Here is a 20,659-nt window from a genome sequence, read left to right as displayed (position 1 = left end):
CTTCCTCTTCCCTTTTGTGAAGAAGCCAGCAATTATTACTCATCACTATGGGAAAGTTTTCTAGTCATTAAAAAAAAAAAAATTACAAACTTAGGAAAATTTCAGAAGTTGAAGTTATGTCAGTTTTGATTTCTGGACTATATGCCATTCCTTATTCTCTTGTTTGGACCCTGTCAGCTGGTGGATCTTTGGAGAAGGAGTTTTAGTTTTGCATAATTGACAAAATTAAAATAGTGCTCTTTCAACCTATAGTTAAGAGGTTAAGGGTGTTTATCTTATGTTTGTATGTTTAAATGTGTACTACATGGACTTAGCTTTAATACTCTGAACTCAGTCCTTGCATCCTATAATTCCATGGTCCATGAATAGATGGATAGTAAATATACCAGATGGATTCCTGGATAGGTGGGCAAAGATGGAGCTGCTCTCTCTGCCTGGACTATTTTCTATAAAAAGTGTGGGATGAATTTTGGAGCCATTCAGGATTGCCTCCTGAATCTTGGGAGAATTTTCCTCAGCCCACAATTGCTGGGGTTTGAACTAGGAAACTTCTAGTTGGCTTGCCCATGGAATGTGCTTAAATGTTTTCTAGTTGTTTGTGAAAAAAGTACCAAATAGTTGGACTCCATGCAACACCCCCAAGGTATGCTGGTGTTAACTTCTTTCCTTGGCAGCCCAGATTTCTTTTTCTATTTACCCTCTTAGGAATAGTATATACTTCATTGGAAATTGACTAGAAGAGACTTTTCTTTCTCTTCAATTTTGTTTTTATTTTTTTATTTTTGTATATTCGTGACTGGTTTATTTCAGAGTGTGAAGAATACAGTCATTAGTAAAATGATTACCCATATCTCAAAATATCTACCTTTTGAGGTTTTCTCAAATTCTTCTTTATAGAAGATAATATTAAAAGTATAGGACTCCTATAAATGAATCTTCACATACATGTAGCCCTGCCTCTAGTTTCCATTTGATAATAAACCTTCATACAATGTCCTTGAGCTAAAAGTTGCCATTAATGTGAACAGATCATTGTTTATAGTTACAGCATTTATAGGTCTAACCACTTTAATATCCCACAAGAGGCATTTTATTGTTTAGCTTAATGGTTTACTTTTTAGAACATTGTCTCTTGTGCATAGTAGGCACTTTGCATTCTTTGATTCTCAAAAAGTTTGGTAACTTTTCTGTAAAGTTGTACCTTGGATTATTTTCTGGTCAAAACAGAAGACAAAGTATTCCAGAGAGAAACATTGGGTGTATTTGTCTATAACAGGCTGATTGTTCTGCGCAGCCAGTGCTTATCATGAAGAGACAGTAGCTGTAGTAAGACTATTTTCTGTACTTACTTTCTCTTCATTATATTTTGTTTCAACAGGAATGCTTGTCAGCTTTTCATCCTGTGACCAAAATACCTGACAAGAATACCTTAGTGGAGGAAAAACATTATTTTGGCTCAAGGTTTCAGAAGATTCAGTCCAAGGTCCCCTGGCTCCAAGGCAGAAACATCATGGTGGAAGGGTGTGGCAGAGGAAAGCTGCACAGCTCCTGGCAGCCAGGACACACACACACACACACACACAACCCCTTCCAGGGCACACCCGCCCCCCCACCCAGTGACCTTCCTCCAACTAGGCCCTGCCTCCCGGGTAGTCCACTCAGTTGCTGATGAACCCTCACGACCCTCATGATCCAATCCCTGCCTAAAAGCCCCACCTCCAAACCTTGCTACATTGGGGTCCATGCTTTCAACACGAGACTTTCAAGGACATCACAGATCCAAACCATACCAACAGGGTTATTATAGATTCACATAAATTAGAAATTTATTTTCTCAGTTTAAATACTTTTTACTTTTCAAAGATGTAACTATTTTAGATATCTAGGTATTTTTATATGACTCAAAAGGTTATGTTTTAGAAAGAAACTCTTTGAAAATGAAATTTTAATCTTAAAGTATTTCTAGCAATTTGAAGGATTTCCTGGCTTAGCCAACTGTTTTTACTGAACTGGCAAAAAGATATTTGACTTTAAAATAATATTTAAATAAATTCTCTGAAAACAACCTAGGGACAAACAAGTCTAGGGAATAGATAGCTCATGAAATATTTGGTTGATAGGATACTCTATGACATTGAAAAAGAATAAACCAGGCCTTAGATGCGTTACATGGTAGACCTTAAAGACAGTAGAATATTATGTGTTTACTATGTAAAGGTTAAACATCATTTGCCATATAACTTTTATGAAAGCGTGTGTGAGTGTAAATAAAAAGTGGATTGACTAGCTATCAAACTTATGATAGTGGTTTTTCCTGGGGGAAAGGAACATAAATCTGTATTTTAAAAACTCCAAGAAGATATGGTAATTTTGGTTACTAGGTTCCTGAGAATTTATTGCATTAACATTTAAACAATCTGTGTAATACTTTCTAACAAAGTAGATTCTAACTGATAATCAGACATTTATTAAGACTCCGGGAGTGAGAGTGGGCTATTGTTTAATGTCTTAGTATTTCACAGTGTCATTCTGTGAAAAATGAAAATTAACAGAATGAACTCTGAACATGAGGAAAGCTCCCAGCTGAGCTGGCTCCTGGGGAGCTGTAGGAATATCTAACTGCCTGGGCCCAAACTGTCCTGGGTACCTTTTAGCTTGAGACCTTGGGTGAGTCATTCTTTAGGCCTGTTTCCTTACCTCTGTGACGAGAATAGTCCCCATCTTAGTGCTTTTGTGGGGATTGTATGAAGTTGTGCATGTGAAATGCAAGTGTATGCATGCAGCAAAGATCAGCTGTTATTATTTTCACCAGCAACCTTGCTACCCATAGGCTCAGTTCTTCCAGGATACCATTTTCATTCTCACCTCAGAATAGTTGTCAGTGCTGTTTCCTATTGTCTGGAATGTTTTTCCTTACCACTGTGTTTCAACTGGTTCACTTTTGCTTATCTTTCAGAGATGCTTCTGGTCCTTCCCTACCTGGTTCAGTTCCTGCAGCTTGCTAAATATGCCACAGCTGTAATTTGATAATTACTTATGATGACTTGCTAATGTCTGCCTCTCTTGCTGGGTTGCAAACGTTTTTCTTCTTCATGACTATATCACTGGTGCTTTAAACCGTATCTGGCCTCCAAGAGCACTGGGAAATTCTGTATTGACAAAATCAACAAGTTACTCTAGAAGGTAAAAACACCATGCAGAGATAGTTCACCAAGAAGTGAATTTGACGCAATGCACATTGCCTTAGGTATTAATCCACTGATATTCGGAAGTAAACTTAAGATTATAGGATTTCATATTATCATGTATTGTTTTTTTGTAATAATAAATTATAAGGTACTCCAAATAAAGACCTGCCCCCTTATTTGTAATTTGGCCTTAGGAGATCATCTAATGGATAGTGGTTATAAATACTATCACATATTTTTATTTGCTGTGAAAAGCAGGACAGTTTACAATGCAGAAATCTTAAGGTTTTGTGTTTACTCATCAAATTAGCCACTCTTAACCTAACTCATTTTTTTCTTTTAAAAATAGCAGAAGAGGTAAAGAAGAAAAATTCACTGATAGGAGATACTTCAGAAGGGCCAGAATAATCTAAGCTTATTTCAAATGAACTAACATAAGTAGTTTGAAAAGGGTACTTTTATAAGTCAAATGGGATGTTATTTGTAACTTTTATGCAAAGCCAAGCAATAAAAGCCTTTTCGAGGGGGACTTTTACAGTCAAGGAAAAAGCAAGAAATCAAACCAATTCTCTTTTATTTTAAAATTTTGGGGGGTAACTGGGGATCAAACCCAGAGCTTCATGCATTAGAGGCAAGTGCTCTAACACTGAGCGAATCCTCCCTTCCCTGTTGCCTGGTTCCCTTTTAATTGTAGGACTGTTTAGTATGGAGAGAAATATAAGAATACTTTAAATTTTGAGGAAGAGCTATGTATTCAGATATCAGCATATTGCTCCAGGAAAAGTAAAACACAGGATTTGTAATTGAAAGCCCAAAGTTTTTAGATAAATTGAGGAGTAGAATAAAGTGAGACCAAGCAAGAACCCGGACTTTAAAAACATTGAAGAAATTCTTATGATTCAGATGGGAGGTAGGAAGGTGAAATTCTAGGGTTAGGAAAACAGTGCAAAGCCCCACACTAACAAAGACTCATCCCCTTTAGAGATATGATTTTGTAATGGAAATCACTGGGAAAAATTAATTTATATCGGTGTTTTTTTAAGGTTCAATGTTTCTATTAAATGTAGAATGTTAAAATACATTTTCCATTCGTTCATTGTTTTCAATTACTTTCCAAGCTCAGATTCAAAGCAGCATTTAAAAAAAATGAAAGTGAAATACATTTTCTTTAGAAGTATGCAAAATTAATTATTACTTGGAGTATAATGTTAGGGGTACTGGAAAATACCAGGCTCCACATTTTTAGACACTTCGTATAGCAGCACCAGGAAGCTTGTTGTAAGTGCAGATTATCAGACCTGTGATTCCAACCTGATTGAGAATTGGCAGCTGAACAAAGTGCTCACATGATTCAATGGAGATTAAGATTGAATAAGCATTACTCTACAAACCCCTGCCAAGAGGACCTTAGAAAAGAATATCTTTAGTAATGGGTGACCCACTATTCAACCATGCAACCTATTATTATCTTTAAGCACCCTAAATATGATCAAGTTCTTCCTAATACAGAGAGAGCTCAGACCTACCTCCTTAAATTTTTCATTCCCTGACCTTTTTGTTTAACGCCCTGGAAGCCTTCATAACTAAGCTAATTCCCCTTCTTCTTGAAGGCCATTCAAACATGAAACTGGGCTATTTTGTTTCTTTCCTTGATTTAAGTTTTTTTCTGGGTAAAACTAAATCCCCATCCTCAGCTCTTTCTGGTAAGACACTGCTTGAGTTTTCTTTACTAACTTATTCAGACTAAATAATCCTAAAAGATTCTTTCAACTTGTAATTGATCCTTTACTCCAGTTAGTAATAAGAGATAGTGGAAGGAAGATAATAAATGCTCAGGAGTAGTACTTTTTGTAAATTTGGGGAGAATAATTCTGATGCACAAATTTGTTATGTTCTATAATTTCTTTAGGTTCAAAAATCTGTCTCATGGTGAAGAGTTCTCCTCTATTATAATAGTAGCCACTGAAGAGTACCACTTTGCTTTTCTCCTAGTTTCTAAATGGGTCAAATATTTAGTACTTCAAAGTGTAATATATATAAAAATATATGAAAAGAATCATTTTCTTTTGCTCTATGAATATTAAGATGTATGCACTTTCAGAAAAAAATTCTCCTGTATTGCATAACTCAGACTATCAACTGACTGACTTTGTCTCCAGGACCTGTAAATAAATGTTGCATGCATACAACGAACAGATAGATATTATCTCTGTGTGCTCAACTTTTAAATATTTTTTTTTTACTTGGTGGAATCTGTTTTTGCATATTACTATATGATTTTCATAATAAGCAAAATTATTTCCTGTTGAGGACATTAGATTTATTAGTAGCTTCTGATACAAAATATTCACCAGAGTTTTGCATTTTTGATATTTATTTCCTAAGAATGTTTTAAAAATACAAATAATTTCTAACAGAAGAAAACATGCAGTTTTTGTTGGTTAATTTCTGTGTCAGTGTTAGTCTGTGTAAGAAAAGCTATAGTAGGAGCAATGTAAGAATGTTTTTCAACCTTTTTTTTTTCTTCAGGAAGTGGTCTACAACACTTTCTGACACTAGTTGGTCTTGTTAATTCACCCACACTTCCTTCCTGCTTTTTTTCTAGATATTTCTGTTATTCTCAACCTCCTTCTGCTCTCTTTCTTTCATCTTAAGGTTTTGAGGGGCAAGCTCCTTCTCTCACCTCTGCATTTAGCAATAAAGCTTTATACGTGTGGAGAGAAGCTGAAAAATAAAACAGATGGCTATTTCATTATCAGGTTGCTTTGGATTAATTGAGCTGGATATGTTATTTTTCTTGAGGAGATTGAGCAGGATCCTTTGGAAGACCAGCCAAGAATGGCAGTAATACAATTTATGCTATTGATTTGGCTGTTGAATTTTTTTGTTTATTTCATTTTGATTTTGCATTTAGTAATTTTGTTACCCTGTAAAGCAGTGTATAGGAGTTCAGAAGTGAGTTTATTAAAATAGTGTTTTCATTACAATTTTTTTAATGGCTTCAGAGTTTTCTTGAGTATCTTCGCTATTCTTAAAAGTAAGATATCTTTATGTTTTATTTTAGCACTTGCAAGGGAAGAAACAGCCAAACCCTGGGTCTTGGATCATTTGTGGTAGAAGGCCTCAACAATTTAGCAGACAGCCTCCTGAACCTTCACATCTGGGTTGCTCCTAACCACACTCTTCATCTTTAGGAACAGAGGGCCATTGAGAAAGATTCCTAAAAGTGCCGGTAAACAAAGATAACTCTATCATTATCTTAGATTCTTTCCATGTAAGTTTGAACATTTGAAATGTTCTTATACAATGTTTCTGTTTTTAGCAGGTGGTGTTAAAAAACCCCTCTGTTTATACAGCTGCTTGTTATTTGCCCTTATACCAGTTTTGCAGGTGCCCGGGAGGCCCATGAGAATGTCAGTAAAACCAATCAAGGCCTTTTCAGAAAAAAACAAAGTCAAGCTACAGAAATTTTAACTACAATTTTTATTTTCAATCCAAATATGCCTACTCTGTGGCTGTTCTAAGCTAATATGGAAGCAAGGAGTAAACAAACTGAAGTTAAAATTACGACATCATGTGCAATGCAAATGTTGTAGAAATTCTATTAACAACTGTAAAACCTCGGGCAAGAGATTTGCTCTCAATATATCCCAGTTATCCTACTCCTTAGTATTTACCTAAAATAACTAAAATCAGCATACTACACTGATGCAGAAACATCAGTCTTCATAGCAGCAAAATTCACGATAGCCAAGTTAAGGAATCAGCCCAGGTGCCTGTCAACTGATGAATAAATTGAGACGATATATTATATATACACAATGGAGTTTTACTCATCCATAAAGAACAACAAAATTATGGCATTTGCTGCTAAATGGATGGAACTAGAGACCATCATGCTAACTGAAATAAACCAGACTCAGAAAGTCAAGGATAGAATGTTTTTTCTCAAATGCGGAAGCCAGAGCAAAGGAAAAAGAATAGGGAGAGGATTTAGATTAATTGAATAGAGGAAGGAGCTTGAGGGGGAAGAGAGGAAAAACGAGAAAAGAGAGGAAATACAGAATAAATTTGACAAAGCTAGGATATGTACCTGTGTAAATATACCACAATCCCACCTTTATATATATCTATGAAGCATCAATAAAAATGCAATTAATAAATGGAGAGAAGACCACTAGATGAAAAGGAAGATGAAGAGGGAGAAGAGGAGGGGAAAAAATGAAGCAATAGAGACTGAAATTAAGCAAATTAAATTCCATGCATTTATGATTATGTCAAAATGAACCCCACTATTATGTATGATGATATTGCATTAATGAAAACATTTAAAAATGGAGAGAGGGAGAGGGAGAGGGAAAGAGGGAAAGGGAGGGGGAGAGAGAGAGAGAGAGAGAGAGAGAGAGACTTGCTCTTTCTGGGCCTTGTTTTCTCAATAAAACTAATTCTAATTCCCTTTGTATTTACATACAGCAATTAGCAGTAATTAATTTCATTAAAGTTCCCTTAAACAACTTTGTTTATTCTCCTTACTATTCCTAAAGACTCATGCACAAATTTAGGACACCAGCTTATTACCTTTTTTTCTAACGTTTAAAACAAAAGTGCCCACTAGGAATTGGCTACCTGTTTAACCAGTGAAACTTGGTAGTCTTTCTGATTCATTAAGGTTCAAGAACCATTATTCTAGCAAATTTGTTACATTGCTGAGTTGTTTGGCCATCTTTTTGTAAAGGATTCATATTGACAGAGAACATTATGCTTTTGTGATTCTGGAAAATTTGGATAATCACAATGGTCTTGGATTTTGTCCTTAGGAGTCTCTAACTCTTGCTTGTTCACACTGAGATTATTTGTGGCAGTTTCAAACTCCTTCTCCAGCATAGTCCTGAGCCATTTACTATGGCTTGCACAGCTCTTGCCTGCCACCAGATAGGGTGGCAATGGGGCTAGATACTCAAGTTTCTTACTTCCTGGAACCTCTAATTGAATAGAATCTGGCTTGTAATCTTGGTGATGTGTGCATCTGGCTTTCCTGTCAATCTTCACTTTATTATAAATGATACCTATTTGCCAACTCAAATTATTTGTAGAGTTCTTCATTTTTTTTCTTGCTTTAAGATATTAGTTTGAAATGCTGGGTTTAAATCCGGATTTGTTATGTGTTTGCTTTTTAAGTCTCAGAGCAGTTTTATTATGAAAGGCATAAAAGGATGGGTTTTCTATAGCCAGAAATAGGGTCTAAGTTTTGCTGAAGACTTACTACTATTTTGAGTGTCTTGCATTTTATATTCAGAAGTGGATTAGGAAGATTTCATGTCACAGATACTTTGAAATGTTAAAATTAATGTGAAGAAATAATAGCTACCACAGTAATGGAAACTTAATTTTTTGAAGCTATCATTATTAGCACAATGTCACAAGTTCATTAAGAATCATCAGGACGTTTTGAAGCTCATTCATTTTAGTGAAGGCTTGGTATACAGTAGCTAGTACTTCACTAGTTGGAAAAGAATTAAGACAAGAATAGATGAGTCCTTCCATGTGCCAGATACTTAGATGCTTTATATTTATTATTTACAATAGCCTTATTGTATTATTGTATATTGCTGTTGTTATTGTACATTCTATAGAGGAAACTGAAGTATATAGAGGTTAAGCAAATTTCCAGGAGTATATAGCTAGTGAAAGGAAAAACTGATGTTCAAATTCAGGGGGTCTGATGGTTGAGCAAGCTATCTTAACACCTACCTATGCTGCTATCTACAAGAACAAATTGCATAAAGATGAAGAAGTAAAATGGAAGAACCAAATTATAGTAGTCTTAAATGCTAGTCTTATTGATTTTTATGTTCGTTTGTCAGACAATGAGAAGCCAGTGAAAGTTTTCCTGTGGGATTGGTAACAAGAGGAGATATGAGCATTTCCCCTCAGGTATAATGTATGGGCTGGTTTAAGGGGGGAAGATTAAAGATCATTGGGAATAGCTGAGGTAAGAAGAAGTGAGAATGTGGCTTTAAAAACAGCATTGAGAGCACCTGTCCTGAGGTGGGCAGAGGCTAAAGAGATCTAGAAGCACAGGGAGAGAAGTTACTGAGATTCAGGCTGGTGCCTCGCACACAAGAGGAAGTGGTTCAGGAATTGAACACCATGGAGATCAGAGAGGATTGGAACAAAATGAAGATGAGTGTGTTTGGCAATAGCTATTAATTTACTCCTGTATTGACTTGGTTTTTTTTCTTATGGAATAAGTAAATACTATTGTGCTAGAGGATAATCCCTATAAAAACGTTCTTCTATACTGTCAACTCCATTACTTATTGGCAAGATCACCTTTGACAAATTTTTAATTTTTTTACAATGCCAATTGCTTGATGTTACTCGCCTAAATGCCCTCAACCTTTCTGTTCTTCATAACTCTAAGGTGTGTAATTCTTGGGTCCACGTTGTAAATAGCAATAATTGGAAATATTGTTTTGAATGTTTGGCCGGTGATTCATTTGGCACTTTTAGGTGAATAAACAGAAGTAGAATGAAGTGTATGGTATAGGTATAATGTGAAGAAAGGAGTCCTACCAGTAGTATCAAAGTGATACGGGAGTAGATGGAAGGGTAGGATGGACAAGTGTGCAAGGAATTTAAAAAGAAACCACAAACATTCCCTAGAATGGTGAGAAATTTTTCTCAAAGCCACTTCTCTTCAAAGAGAATCTGGGTAGTTCCTTCAGGGAGAATTCTGTTGATTAGAAATTTTAAAAGGTCAAGCCCTAAATACTTGTTTAAGGGACGTACCATGGGACTTAGAAGGAGCTTCTAGTTCCTCTCAAATATTATTTTCTGTGAGGCCCTGATCCTTCCAGGGGGTTTCATTTCCTCTCTCCTTGACCAATGCTTTTCAAACACTGAGATCACTGAGGAAGAGTCTTGTTAAAATGCAAATCCTGCCCTGTGAATCAGAGGGTGGGGCTGAGATTCTGCATTTCTGCCACTTTCCCAGGTGATGCCAATACTGCTGGTTCATGGAACCACACTTTGAGTAGCAGAGGTCAAAACTATTTTGCTTTTCTTCTCATTATAGATAATCAAAATAATTTTGAATCAGTGTAATTCAGCTCCTTTACTAGACTGTGAGCCCTATGTTTCATATCCTAGATTACAGTACATATACAATGTGTGTGTGTGTGTGTGTGTGTGTGTGTGTGTGTAGATACATAGGCAATCTCTTATTGATGTGAATAGGTTAAAAAATGTTACTTTGGTCAATGATTTGTATTATTCAGTATCCTCAATAATTTGTATAGTATTTGTGTAACATTTGTTTAGGTAGGGGGTTTTAACTTTTAACTGAGAGGTTGAAGTAAATGTTTTGTTAGAAAATGGGCACCAGAATATGATGTGAAGTAAGGTTTTCAAGTAAAGTTAAAATACATTTGATGTATGACTTACGAAAATGTATTTCCACCCAAAGAATTGTACTTGAATATTCTATGCAGTTTTATTTACAATAACCAAAAATTGCTAAGAAATTAAATGTCTATTGTGTAGTGGACTAATAAATTGTTGTGTGCCATACAATGACATGATGCTTAGCAGTAAAAGTAAATGATCTTCTTGTAAATTCTGCAACATGGACAGCTTTTTCAAAGGCATTATGCTAATTGAAAGAATCCAGGAATTAGATACACACTGTGAGATTACATTTATATGAAATTTTAGAAGAATTCAATAGTGAAATTATAGTGATAGCTGATCAAGTTGCTAGGGGCCAGGAAGTAGGGGAAAGGAATGAGGAACTTTGGGGGTTTATGGGAATGTTTAGTATCATGGCTTTGGTGATGGTCACATACATGTATACATTCTCCCAAACTCATCAAATTGTGCACTTAAAAGTGGTGAATTATATTGTATAAAATTTTATCTCAATAAAACTAATTTGTTTTACAAAAGTAGCCATAGTCATTACCTGTTCACAATACCTAATACTGTTTTGGAGGTTGATATCTTATCAGTAGAATATTAATTAATATTAAGAAAATTTTAAAAAAGTATCCCCTCTTAGAGAGCTGGGGCCTGGGGAGAAACCATGAATAAACAGAAGTGCCTTTAAAAGCTTCTTTGTCTATTTGCAATGGAGCTGAATCTAAAACAAGAGATCTCAAAAACAGGAACTCCAGTTCATTTATTTTTAGCATGCAGTGTCGTTGCTATTAGTTGAATGATTGTAGTGTGTCTAGCTGTGCTATTAAAAAAACAAAATTCTGCTGAAAAGTCATTTATTTCCTTTTCATATTCTTTCCCCTGAGTGCACTACATTTTCTGTAGAAGATTTGGTCATCTGCTTTGGCAGTAAGGGCTTAGATTCAATTAGAGGTGCAAAGATCTGTCTCCATATGCTCAGTACAAAATCTGGCAAAAGCTCTGGCTTTCTTGAGAGACTGCAAGAGAAGGGGTGTGTGTGTATGTGTGTGGTCGCCTATCAATGTGTTAAGGAACTGGGGGAGGTGAGGGAAAGATAGTCAGTTGTACATGTTCCCCATTTTCTTCCATGCAGGAAGAAAAGAGATATATATTTACCAATCGAGCAGCATTTATTCAGTTGCTTCAGTTTGTTAAAATTACTCAAACTGCTTTTTTTGGAAGGGGACGTAAATTAATTTATAATTTCTGCTAATTTATTCAATAAATGTCAGGGTTTTTTTCTTGATTTGCACAAAATAACAATAGCTAATACTTGCAGATTTAAATTAAGCTTCTTCAGGTGTAATATTGCATGTTGTTAACTCTTTCTGTATGTACTGTTCTTTATTTCTTTAGTTATTCACGAATACTATTCCATCAACTACATCAACAAGACTACTAATTCCTTAAGATTTATCTCTTTAATTGTAAACTGAATAGAGTTTTATATTATAGTGTTTTCAAATAAAGTGTATTTTGTTTGTTTTGAGATGGAGTTTCCCTAGTTGCCCAGATTTGTCTTTTACATCTGTGCTCAAGTGATCCTTCTGCCTTAGCCTCCCAAGTGCTGGGATGGCAGGCACATTCTTCTGTGTCTGATTTTAAAAAGTGCATTTTAATAAATGCATACATTTAATGAGTATCAACCCTTTGTTTATATTTATTTTGGTGCTGGGGATTGAACCTAGGGCTTCATGAATGCTAAGAACATGCTGTACCATTGAGCTCTACCTCTATCTTCTACCTTATTTTACTTTTAAAGGTATTATTAAATGAATATGTTACAGTTTTAAAAAATACAATAATTATAGTTTTCCATAGTGTGCAACTTGAAAGTATGGGCTTTGAAATCAGACAGTCTTAGTTTGAATTTTGGCTACTACTTTGAGTATTAAACATCTCTAGCAAAAAGGTGATAATACCCTTGACCTAATTATTATGTGCAAAAGGGCTTGCTGGAATGGACTAAGTGCTTGGTAAACTATGCTGTTATTTACACCTCCTGCAAGTGGAGGTGGTCCTTGGTATATAAAAAAGGGTACTCCATATATTGGGCTATCCAATTAGAAATAAAGACAACCATACTTTTTTTTGGGGGGTGGGTAGGTACTAGGGATTGAACTCAGGGGCACTCGACCACTGAGCCACATCTCCAGCCGTATTTTCTGTTTTATTTAGAGGCAGGGTTTCACTGAGTTGCTTAGGACCACCATACTTTAAAAAAGGATTGTGAGTTAAATAGGACTGAGCCCTTTACATCTATCACTGTGAGGTCCTGTGCTTATCCATTAAAGCTTGTGTTATATGCAGATGGCCAGGTCTAGGAGGCTTAAGTTTAGAGGACCTTTGGGTTGGGACCAAAAGAAATAGATATTAGCTGGGTGCAGTGGCGCACCCTGTAATCTCAGTGGCTTGAGAGGCTGAAATAGGAGAATTATAAATTCAAAGCCAACCTTAGCAACAGCGAGGCATTTAGCAACTAACTCAGTGAGACCCTGTCTCTAAATAAAATACAAAATAGGGCTGGGGACATGGCTCAGTGGTTGAGTGCTCCTGAGTTCAATCCTCAGTAACAAACATTAATGCATGGCTGGAGCTGGAGGGTCTGTCCTAGATTTGTTTACACAGGTTTATTTAAAATGTCCTAGGCATATTACTGTAGAGAATAATCACAAAACTGAGTTGTAAATACAAAGAGGAAGGCAGGCAAACTGCAAAATCTGTTGTAGACTTTAGTGTGTATCAGTGTGAGCTGAGGGCCAGCAGAGACCTGAAAGGAGGAAGGCTTCTCAGAGGACTGAGTGGACACAAATGTTAACAGGGCCACCTGGTAAAGTTGTGGAGGTAAGCTATGAAGACAAATACCTGGCTAAGGGATAAGTTGTGGCTGAAATCTAGCTGTTGCTAATATAATAGATATTGGGTGCTCACAGGACTATGTGAAATCAGAGGAGCTGTTATTTTCTAATTTGCACAAAAATTCAAGTTATCAGGTGGTATTAAACAGCATACTGGATGTGAGAGGAGATCGAGTAGTGGAAAGATAAAGTCATCTGTCACTGAGGAAGCAGGAAGGAAAGGGAAGCCTTGCTACAGACTGGCTTGGACATGATTTTGGATCCTAGATACAAAATTCACTGAAAGATTGGCTGAAGAGCTCCTGGGGCCTAAGAGAAGAATAAAGACTTTACAAAACTATGATATCATTTAAGAATACAGCAGCAAGAACCCATTTTCAGCAGTTGTGATACCCAAGATTGGCACAGGCGCAATAGGAACTGGACCAAACTATGATCTCTAATCAAGGGCTCCTGGGGCTCCCTTTTCTTAGGCCAGGATCAGTCCCAGAACTTGGTGACTGGGTCTGAAGAAGGGCTTTAGAAAGCACCTGCAAGGCCAAGGCTGTTTCTTTCTTGGTGTTATATAATATTTATTGAGATATTTTTGTACTTGATAAGTAGAACAAAGTTTCCAGAATTCTTGCTGAACACAATATTTTTTCTAGCTGGTTGAGAAAACAAGCTCCCTTTGGTTTGAGAAAGCATTAGAAGAATCTGCAAATAAAAATCTGATGAGTTTTAAAGTGTCATTCCGTAGGATTTGTTTTGTTTTTATAAACAATGCTAACATGGTTGGGAGGAGCAGAATTAGAAGGAATGGGGTTATTAGTAATATGGTTTTATTTCAGCAGAGTTTATATCAAAAAGACTATAAACTTTCAATTTTGCCAATTGATGTTAAATAGATACTGCTTAAAGAGTTGGTAGAATTGATAAATTAGAGAAATGTCATGTTTTGTCTGAAACCAAAAGAATGTGCCTGTGTTCATTTGTGAAAGCTCACCTCTGTGAGAGGCTGTATGGTACAGGGACTCTGGTGTGGTAGATGTAGGTTTGAGTCCCGATTTTGCTGCTTGTGAACTTGGGAAAGTTATTGCACCTCTCAGACCTTCAGTTTCATCATCTCTAAAATAAAAATTGCAAGTTTACTACTTCCCTCATAGGATCATTGACAATATGACATAAGATAATGCACCCAAAGCATTTATCCTACTTGGCACATGGTAAGCACTCATACTTCACAGGAATTCAGATCAGCTGTTATTCACTAAGCATGTGCCGTGTACTAGGCATTTAAGGTAAAAAAGAATTAACACAAAGCATTGGGGATCTGCATATTCAATAACTGTCTGCTTAGCCTCTTCTTTGTGACAGTGCTATGTTAGAAGTACTAAAAATAAAATGCTAGAGAAGACAGACAGGACCTGCTTTTGTGGCACTTGCTGTCTTGTGGGAGTACTAACTCTACCATCTGTTATGGTCTATGCAGTTCAGGAAATCTGTTATTTCTTTTTCCCTCCATGGTTCTGTACTGTGTCCTAGAGCAGTGTTTCTCAAACTTTTCTGTACGTAAGAATCAAATTGGAGGAAGCTTGTAGGGACTCCAGAATCTGCATGCTAACACCCTTCACCCCACTGGTGCTAACCCTTGAATGCTGCCCTAGAGCTGCCTTCCTTTCACTGCTGTGTGAGTTGACCCTTCCAAAACTGCACACACCAGCAGGGCACCATAAGGAGGTTTCAGATTAGAATTCTCTCTAATGCATTTTATCTTGAGATGACAGGATGACACCAGGAATAGAACTCTGAAAGGGTCAGACTGAAAATCTATTTCTTTTTCCCTTGAACTGTGTGATCTGAGACAAGTTTAGAAACTTTCATTTCCTTATTCATCAAGAAAATCATATCTGCACACCCATTTGACAAACATATTTTGAGCCAGGTGTGAGCCAAATGATAGACATTCAAGCTTTGTATGAACTTCAAAGCTCCATACAAATAAAATATACGTTTTTTATTAAAATGGAGGAAACACCATTGCCACAATTGAGCTAAGTTCAGAGTTTGAGAAGAAATAGATATTTGACCTTTGCTAATGAGCTCTACTTCCCTCTCTGCCCTTTATCCACCCTGAAGAGGAATGATTGCATTGTGATAAACTTAGTCAAAGATGTTGTAGGGCCCCTGGTTTCAGAACCACCTGCAGCCCCTAAACTGGCATCTGTTGTGTTCAATGTCAAGATCTTGAAACATGTTTGTACGGGCAATTGAAGCTATATTCCAAGGCCTTAGGTATTTTTGAAAGCAAACACCCTATGTTAAATTCCAACTGGTTTTCCTTTGATTGCTTTTCACAAAGCAAGATGGTCATCCATTTATAGAATTTTAATTACAGAACTCATTTATTTGTGTTAGCTTTTTCCTGTGAACAAGCAGAGGAACCATACATGTTTATCACAAGGATATCCTGGCTGACCCTGGTCTACTTTGCAATTTGAATATCAAAACTTTAAATTGGCCATGAAATACTAGAGAGTAGCCAAGCTTCCTACTTTAAAAAAAAAATTTTTTTTTTCTGGTGCTATGGCTCTTCAAGAGTAGGTTCATTTTACTTTTGAAAGAAAAAAGAATGCTCTCTCACACTTATTTGTTTTCAGTTAAACCACATTTTTACTGAATGAAAAACAACAAAACAAAAACCTTACCCATAACTCCATGCTCTGTAATACATAAATTGCCCAAAGAATATGTTTGGGGGGTTAGATATATGAATTTTAAATGCTGACTTTTAAAATCTAGGCCTTTATACATTTTCTTATCTTAGATAGAAATAAAATTTGCAGATACTGATAAGTTGCATCCTTGTTGGATATTTACATAAATGATATTATTCGTAGTAGAAATATAAATGCTTAATTTGAACAATTTAAGCAAGTTGTTGGTTGACTATTTTGGCCAATGATAAATTGCCTTCCAGGACAGTGTAATAATCCAATGAAGTAGAGGGTGTGCTCTCACTTGCAAATATGTGAGGACGCTTGGGTTGCAAGAAGCAAACTGGTTTACCTAAGGCCACCCAAGCTTCATGTGCAGTGGGGCTGTGAATCGTGTCTTCTGATCTCCAGATAATGTTAATTCTTCATAAGAATCATGTTTACTAAATTAGAAGTATGTGCAAACTGAAGTTTGTTCCTTTAATTTATTTGTTTATTTGCTTTCTCCTGACATAGCATTCATTTCTAACTACTGTATAATAGTGACATATGGGAGTGGTGGCTGCACAGAGCAATAGCTAACAGCAAGAGAGGAGTCAGAGAAATCTCAGCCAAATAATTATTGCAGCTTAGGACTGTTTAGCAAGTAAACCCACACCCTCTTTAGCTCCAGAGAGTCGCAACTCTAAAATGCCTAGCACAAATATAATGTTTGTTAAGATTATCTTGCCTCACCAAGAAAAGCTCAAATTATATTTAGTGTATTCCACTTAAAAAGACAAGGAGGTGCTTTTCATTTTTCAGTTGAACTTATTTTTTTCCATATTGTTATGAGTACATTACAACTGTACATAATGGTGGGATTCATTGTTATGTATTTAAACAAACACAATTGCACTTGAACTTATTTACCATTGAAAGTGGGTCAACATTATGTTATTTGGAAATGTATCCAACCAAACTCCCACTTCCTATTCTGCATCGCTGTAATTGAGATTACAGATATGGATAGGAGTTAGAATAGAGACACATACAATTGTTTAGATGAACTATAAACTAGGTAAGGGAGGCAGAGAAATAGCATAGCTATTTAAAGTCACATGCACTAAAATAGAAGATTTATTATGAAGCCATATATCAAATTTGTCTTTTGCATTCAATTACATATGAAAGTGGGAGTTTTTTCATTTCCATTTTTGAAGCAAAGAGTAGGTGATTAGACAAATGTGTTAGAGTGGATTATAAAAAAATATATTCTAAGAGGGTTTTTTCCACTTACATTCTAGAAAGAAATGTGTTCAGATTTTTGTCTGCACATGTGCAGTGAACTATACTGATTCATTACCAAAAATAAGCAAGAAATTAGGTCAATATACCTGTGTAGAAAAATTGGTTGTCTAAATGTACATAAAAATTGAGGATGTCAGAAATATTTTTCAGTAGATGTTTATCCTGAGGTTTTTCAAAATTAGAAAGACCCATGAAAATTATAAGTTATGACATTTAAAAGCCATTTTAGGCTCTGAATAAATGTAATTCTTATTCACATCTTAAGGCATATATTCACTTTATATTGAGAAGGAGAAAATGGATATTCAATGTTTCTGAAAAAAATTTGATATAGACATGTTATAAAATTTTGTTCTGAAGGAACTTTTCTTTCTAACTTAAGAAAGTATTAGGTAAGTCCCTAGTTTTGAATCCATTAACTGTTTATTGGTCTAAACACATACCATATTGTATTGATTAGCTGATAAGAGGAGAAGCAGAAAAAAGATATTCTCATTCTGCACATTGAATATTTTCAAATTTACAAATCTACATTGTTTTCTTTTGTTCCCCTTATGTATATTTATTTGCTGTGACTTTATATTTGAAACATTGTGAAAAACTTTCTAACATTCTTCCCATTTCTTTGGACTTTGTCTTGTATTTCAGGTGGGCCAGCCATGAGAGGGTACCTCGTGGCCATATTCCTCAGTGCTGTTTTTCTCTATTATGTACTGCATTGTATATTGTGGGGAACAAATGTTTATGGGTAAGTTTCATTTTTGCTACTTAAACATAATTCCCAAACTAGACTTTCATACAAACTTACTCCTCAAATTATAGGAGAGGGACTTTAAGCATTGTAATATTTTGTATCTTTTCTAAGTTTCCATTAAAATTTGGGGTCTAACCATTCAGTATCCTATAGATTAGTATCTCTAACAATTTGAAAATTTATAAATAACACTACATTTTACTGACTCTCCAGTGAAGCAGTAGTGGTAACAATCTTTGGGACATAATATTTGCATTTATACGATAGTTCATCTCCTTGAATTAATGGAGTAATTCTTATTCTCAGTGGCATTTGACTTTTAGGGCCTAAAATGCTTAGATAAGAGATTGTTGATAAAATGTGAACACTACATTTGGTTTTCTTTGTTTAAAAATATTTGATGAATGATGATATATATATTTTAAAAAATAACTTGACTTGATAATATCAACCCCCAAACTTTGAATAGGCACAGATAACTTTACTGTAAAAAAAAAAAAAATCTCCATAAGTAAGTTTTATCTTTCTCCCCTTTGTCAGTCCTTTAGCTAGGAATAAAGTTTTGATGACCTTTAAATCCTAAATGGAGGGCAACACAAAATTAACTCAAAATACACTCCATGGCAACTTGCTGTCTTAGACAAAGGAGTATTTTTTGTCAACTTTTCAATACTAAGTCTTAGAGCTTAGATTATGCTTCTAGCTTATGCTTACTAGATAAAAATATTAATGGTTCTATAACTAATTTCTATAACTAACTAATTGGAAAACAATTACAGTGCTTTTCTTGGAAGGAAGTTAGGCAAATGGCTACTGAAAAAAACAAAAACAATAACAATGCCCCTGGGCTAGAGAGCTCTAAGGTCTATTATCCATTCCATGATGATTACCCATCAGTGGTCTCTCCCTCCATCTCTGTCATATCCTTTCTATCCCACTCTTAGTAGTGAAAGACAAAAAACAGAGAAAACAAAAAACTATTAAATTGTTACTTTCCTCTAGATCCTATTATTTGTCACAGGGGAAAGGACAAAATAATAAAAAGGGTCAAATACAACACAGTCTTTTGTCATCTAACTTGAGGCGTATTTAAGCTAAGCAAACACATTCTTACAATCATAGAAAGTACCCAGGGGAGTTACCTCAAATGTGTGTGTGCACCATGAGCTTGATTCCTTCAAAAAATATTTAAGATGGTAATTGTTTTTGCTTTAACAGACACCCGAAGTTTGACTTTGCAATATCCTAAAGTAGTTTGTTTTTGGTTTTAATGACCTTTGAAGTCTAATGATATATATCCCATTTTCCTCTAAATATAAGTCAGTGTTTGTGGCCTGATGTGCTGTTCTACCATATTTATGTTTGTATCTTTCTTATTTGTTAATCAAAGGGTCCTTGCCATTTGTGGTACTCAACAAGATGTTTCCCTGCATAAGGACTTTATGAGCTTTTGAGATCAGAAACCTATTTCAATATTTTAAATACAAAATCTCCATTGTTAGAAGATTTTATATTTAAATATAGAAAATTATGTTTATCCATAAATGGGTTAGTCTGTTTCTTTCAGTTTGAATCCTATTGATTATAGAAGAAAATTGATTATGTTTATATCATTTCTTCACATCGTTGATAATTGTCAGTTAGGTCTTTATATTAAGCTATTTTCTTCTTTCCCAGCTAGTCTGGATCCTGCTACCCTCCACCCCTTTGGTTCATTTTCATTGTTGTTCTCTGTCATGTTTCACAATACCCTTTTAAATTTCGGAGACAAGTACTCCATTCAGGAGTCACACAAGGGCCTAACCTGTGCCAAGAATAGAGAAGCATTAGATAAGATTCCAAATGCTGTGATTTATGGAGTCCCCAGGATCACGAGGCAAAAAGCCTATTGAAACTGCTCAGGTCAGGTGTTTTTGTGATGTTCCCTGTTGGTAGGCGGCCCTAGATGTGGCATGGTAGATGATAATCATGTGCCCTTGGAGTGAGTTTGGTTTCTCTGGCTCTTGAGAGAGTCTAAAAATGGATCGTGGTTTTGGCTTCTACCACGGTAACCCTATCCCTTCTCTGAGAGTCCTTTGACTCACTGCTCTTTGAACCACTTCTTGGGTTGCTAGTCACCTTGGCCTTTTCCACACTCCCTTGCCTTATACTTGAAGATCCTCAAGTGTGCATGGGACTTAGAGAGGGTCAGAACTCAGGGCTGCAGGGAGGCTTTTGACCCCCTGCCCAATAGCCTGTCAGTGGTGGCAATGAGCAGGCTCCCAGGCATTTGGCTTCCTTTTGGGCATGCTTCCAGGTCTTGCTTTCTGACAGACACTATTTTTGTCTTCTAGGGTACCACCTATAGAAATGAAGCACCGAAATAAGATCCAGCCTTGTTTATCAAAGCCAGCTTTTGCATCTCTCTTGAGGTAA

At 35.8% G+C, this 20,659-nt stretch overlaps 1 protein-coding gene across 16 annotated transcripts in view; it reads left to right on the top strand.

The window, feature by feature from the left end:
* St3gal6 (ST3 beta-galactoside alpha-2,3-sialyltransferase 6) overlaps positions 1 to 20,659 on the top strand; it is a 59,192-nt gene that overhangs the window by 10,928 nt on the left and 27,605 nt on the right. For 4 of the 16 annotated variants that reach the window (XM_046455245.2, XM_046455232.2, XM_046455233.2 and 1 more), the window contains exons 3-7: positions 1,379 to 1,483; positions 2,957 to 3,183; positions 6,253 to 6,420; positions 18,139 to 18,238; positions 20,578 to 20,655. In XM_046455245.2, coding sequence (XP_046311201.1) covers positions 18,150 to 18,238; positions 20,578 to 20,655 — 167 coding nt within the window. In that variant the 5' untranslated portion in view covers positions 1,379 to 1,483; positions 2,957 to 3,183; positions 6,253 to 6,420; positions 18,139 to 18,149. The remainder of the gene's footprint in view (positions 1 to 1,378; positions 1,484 to 2,956; positions 3,184 to 6,252; positions 6,421 to 18,138; positions 18,239 to 20,577; positions 20,656 to 20,659) is intronic. The other 12 variants (XM_046455238.2, XM_046455234.2, XM_058582910.1 and 9 more) reach the window with 5 other exon arrangements.

The sequence above is a fragment of the Marmota monax genome, unplaced genomic scaffold (assembly GCF_021218885.2).
Source record: "Marmota monax isolate L192 unplaced genomic scaffold, Marmota_monax_Labrador192_F-V1.1 WCK01_AAM20220418_F8-fsc00053, whole genome shotgun sequence".
Lineage (NCBI taxonomy): Eukaryota > Metazoa > Chordata > Mammalia > Rodentia > Sciuridae > Marmota > Marmota monax.
Note: the sequence above shows the minus strand (reverse complement) of the source record. Positions and strands in the feature narration are given on the sequence as shown.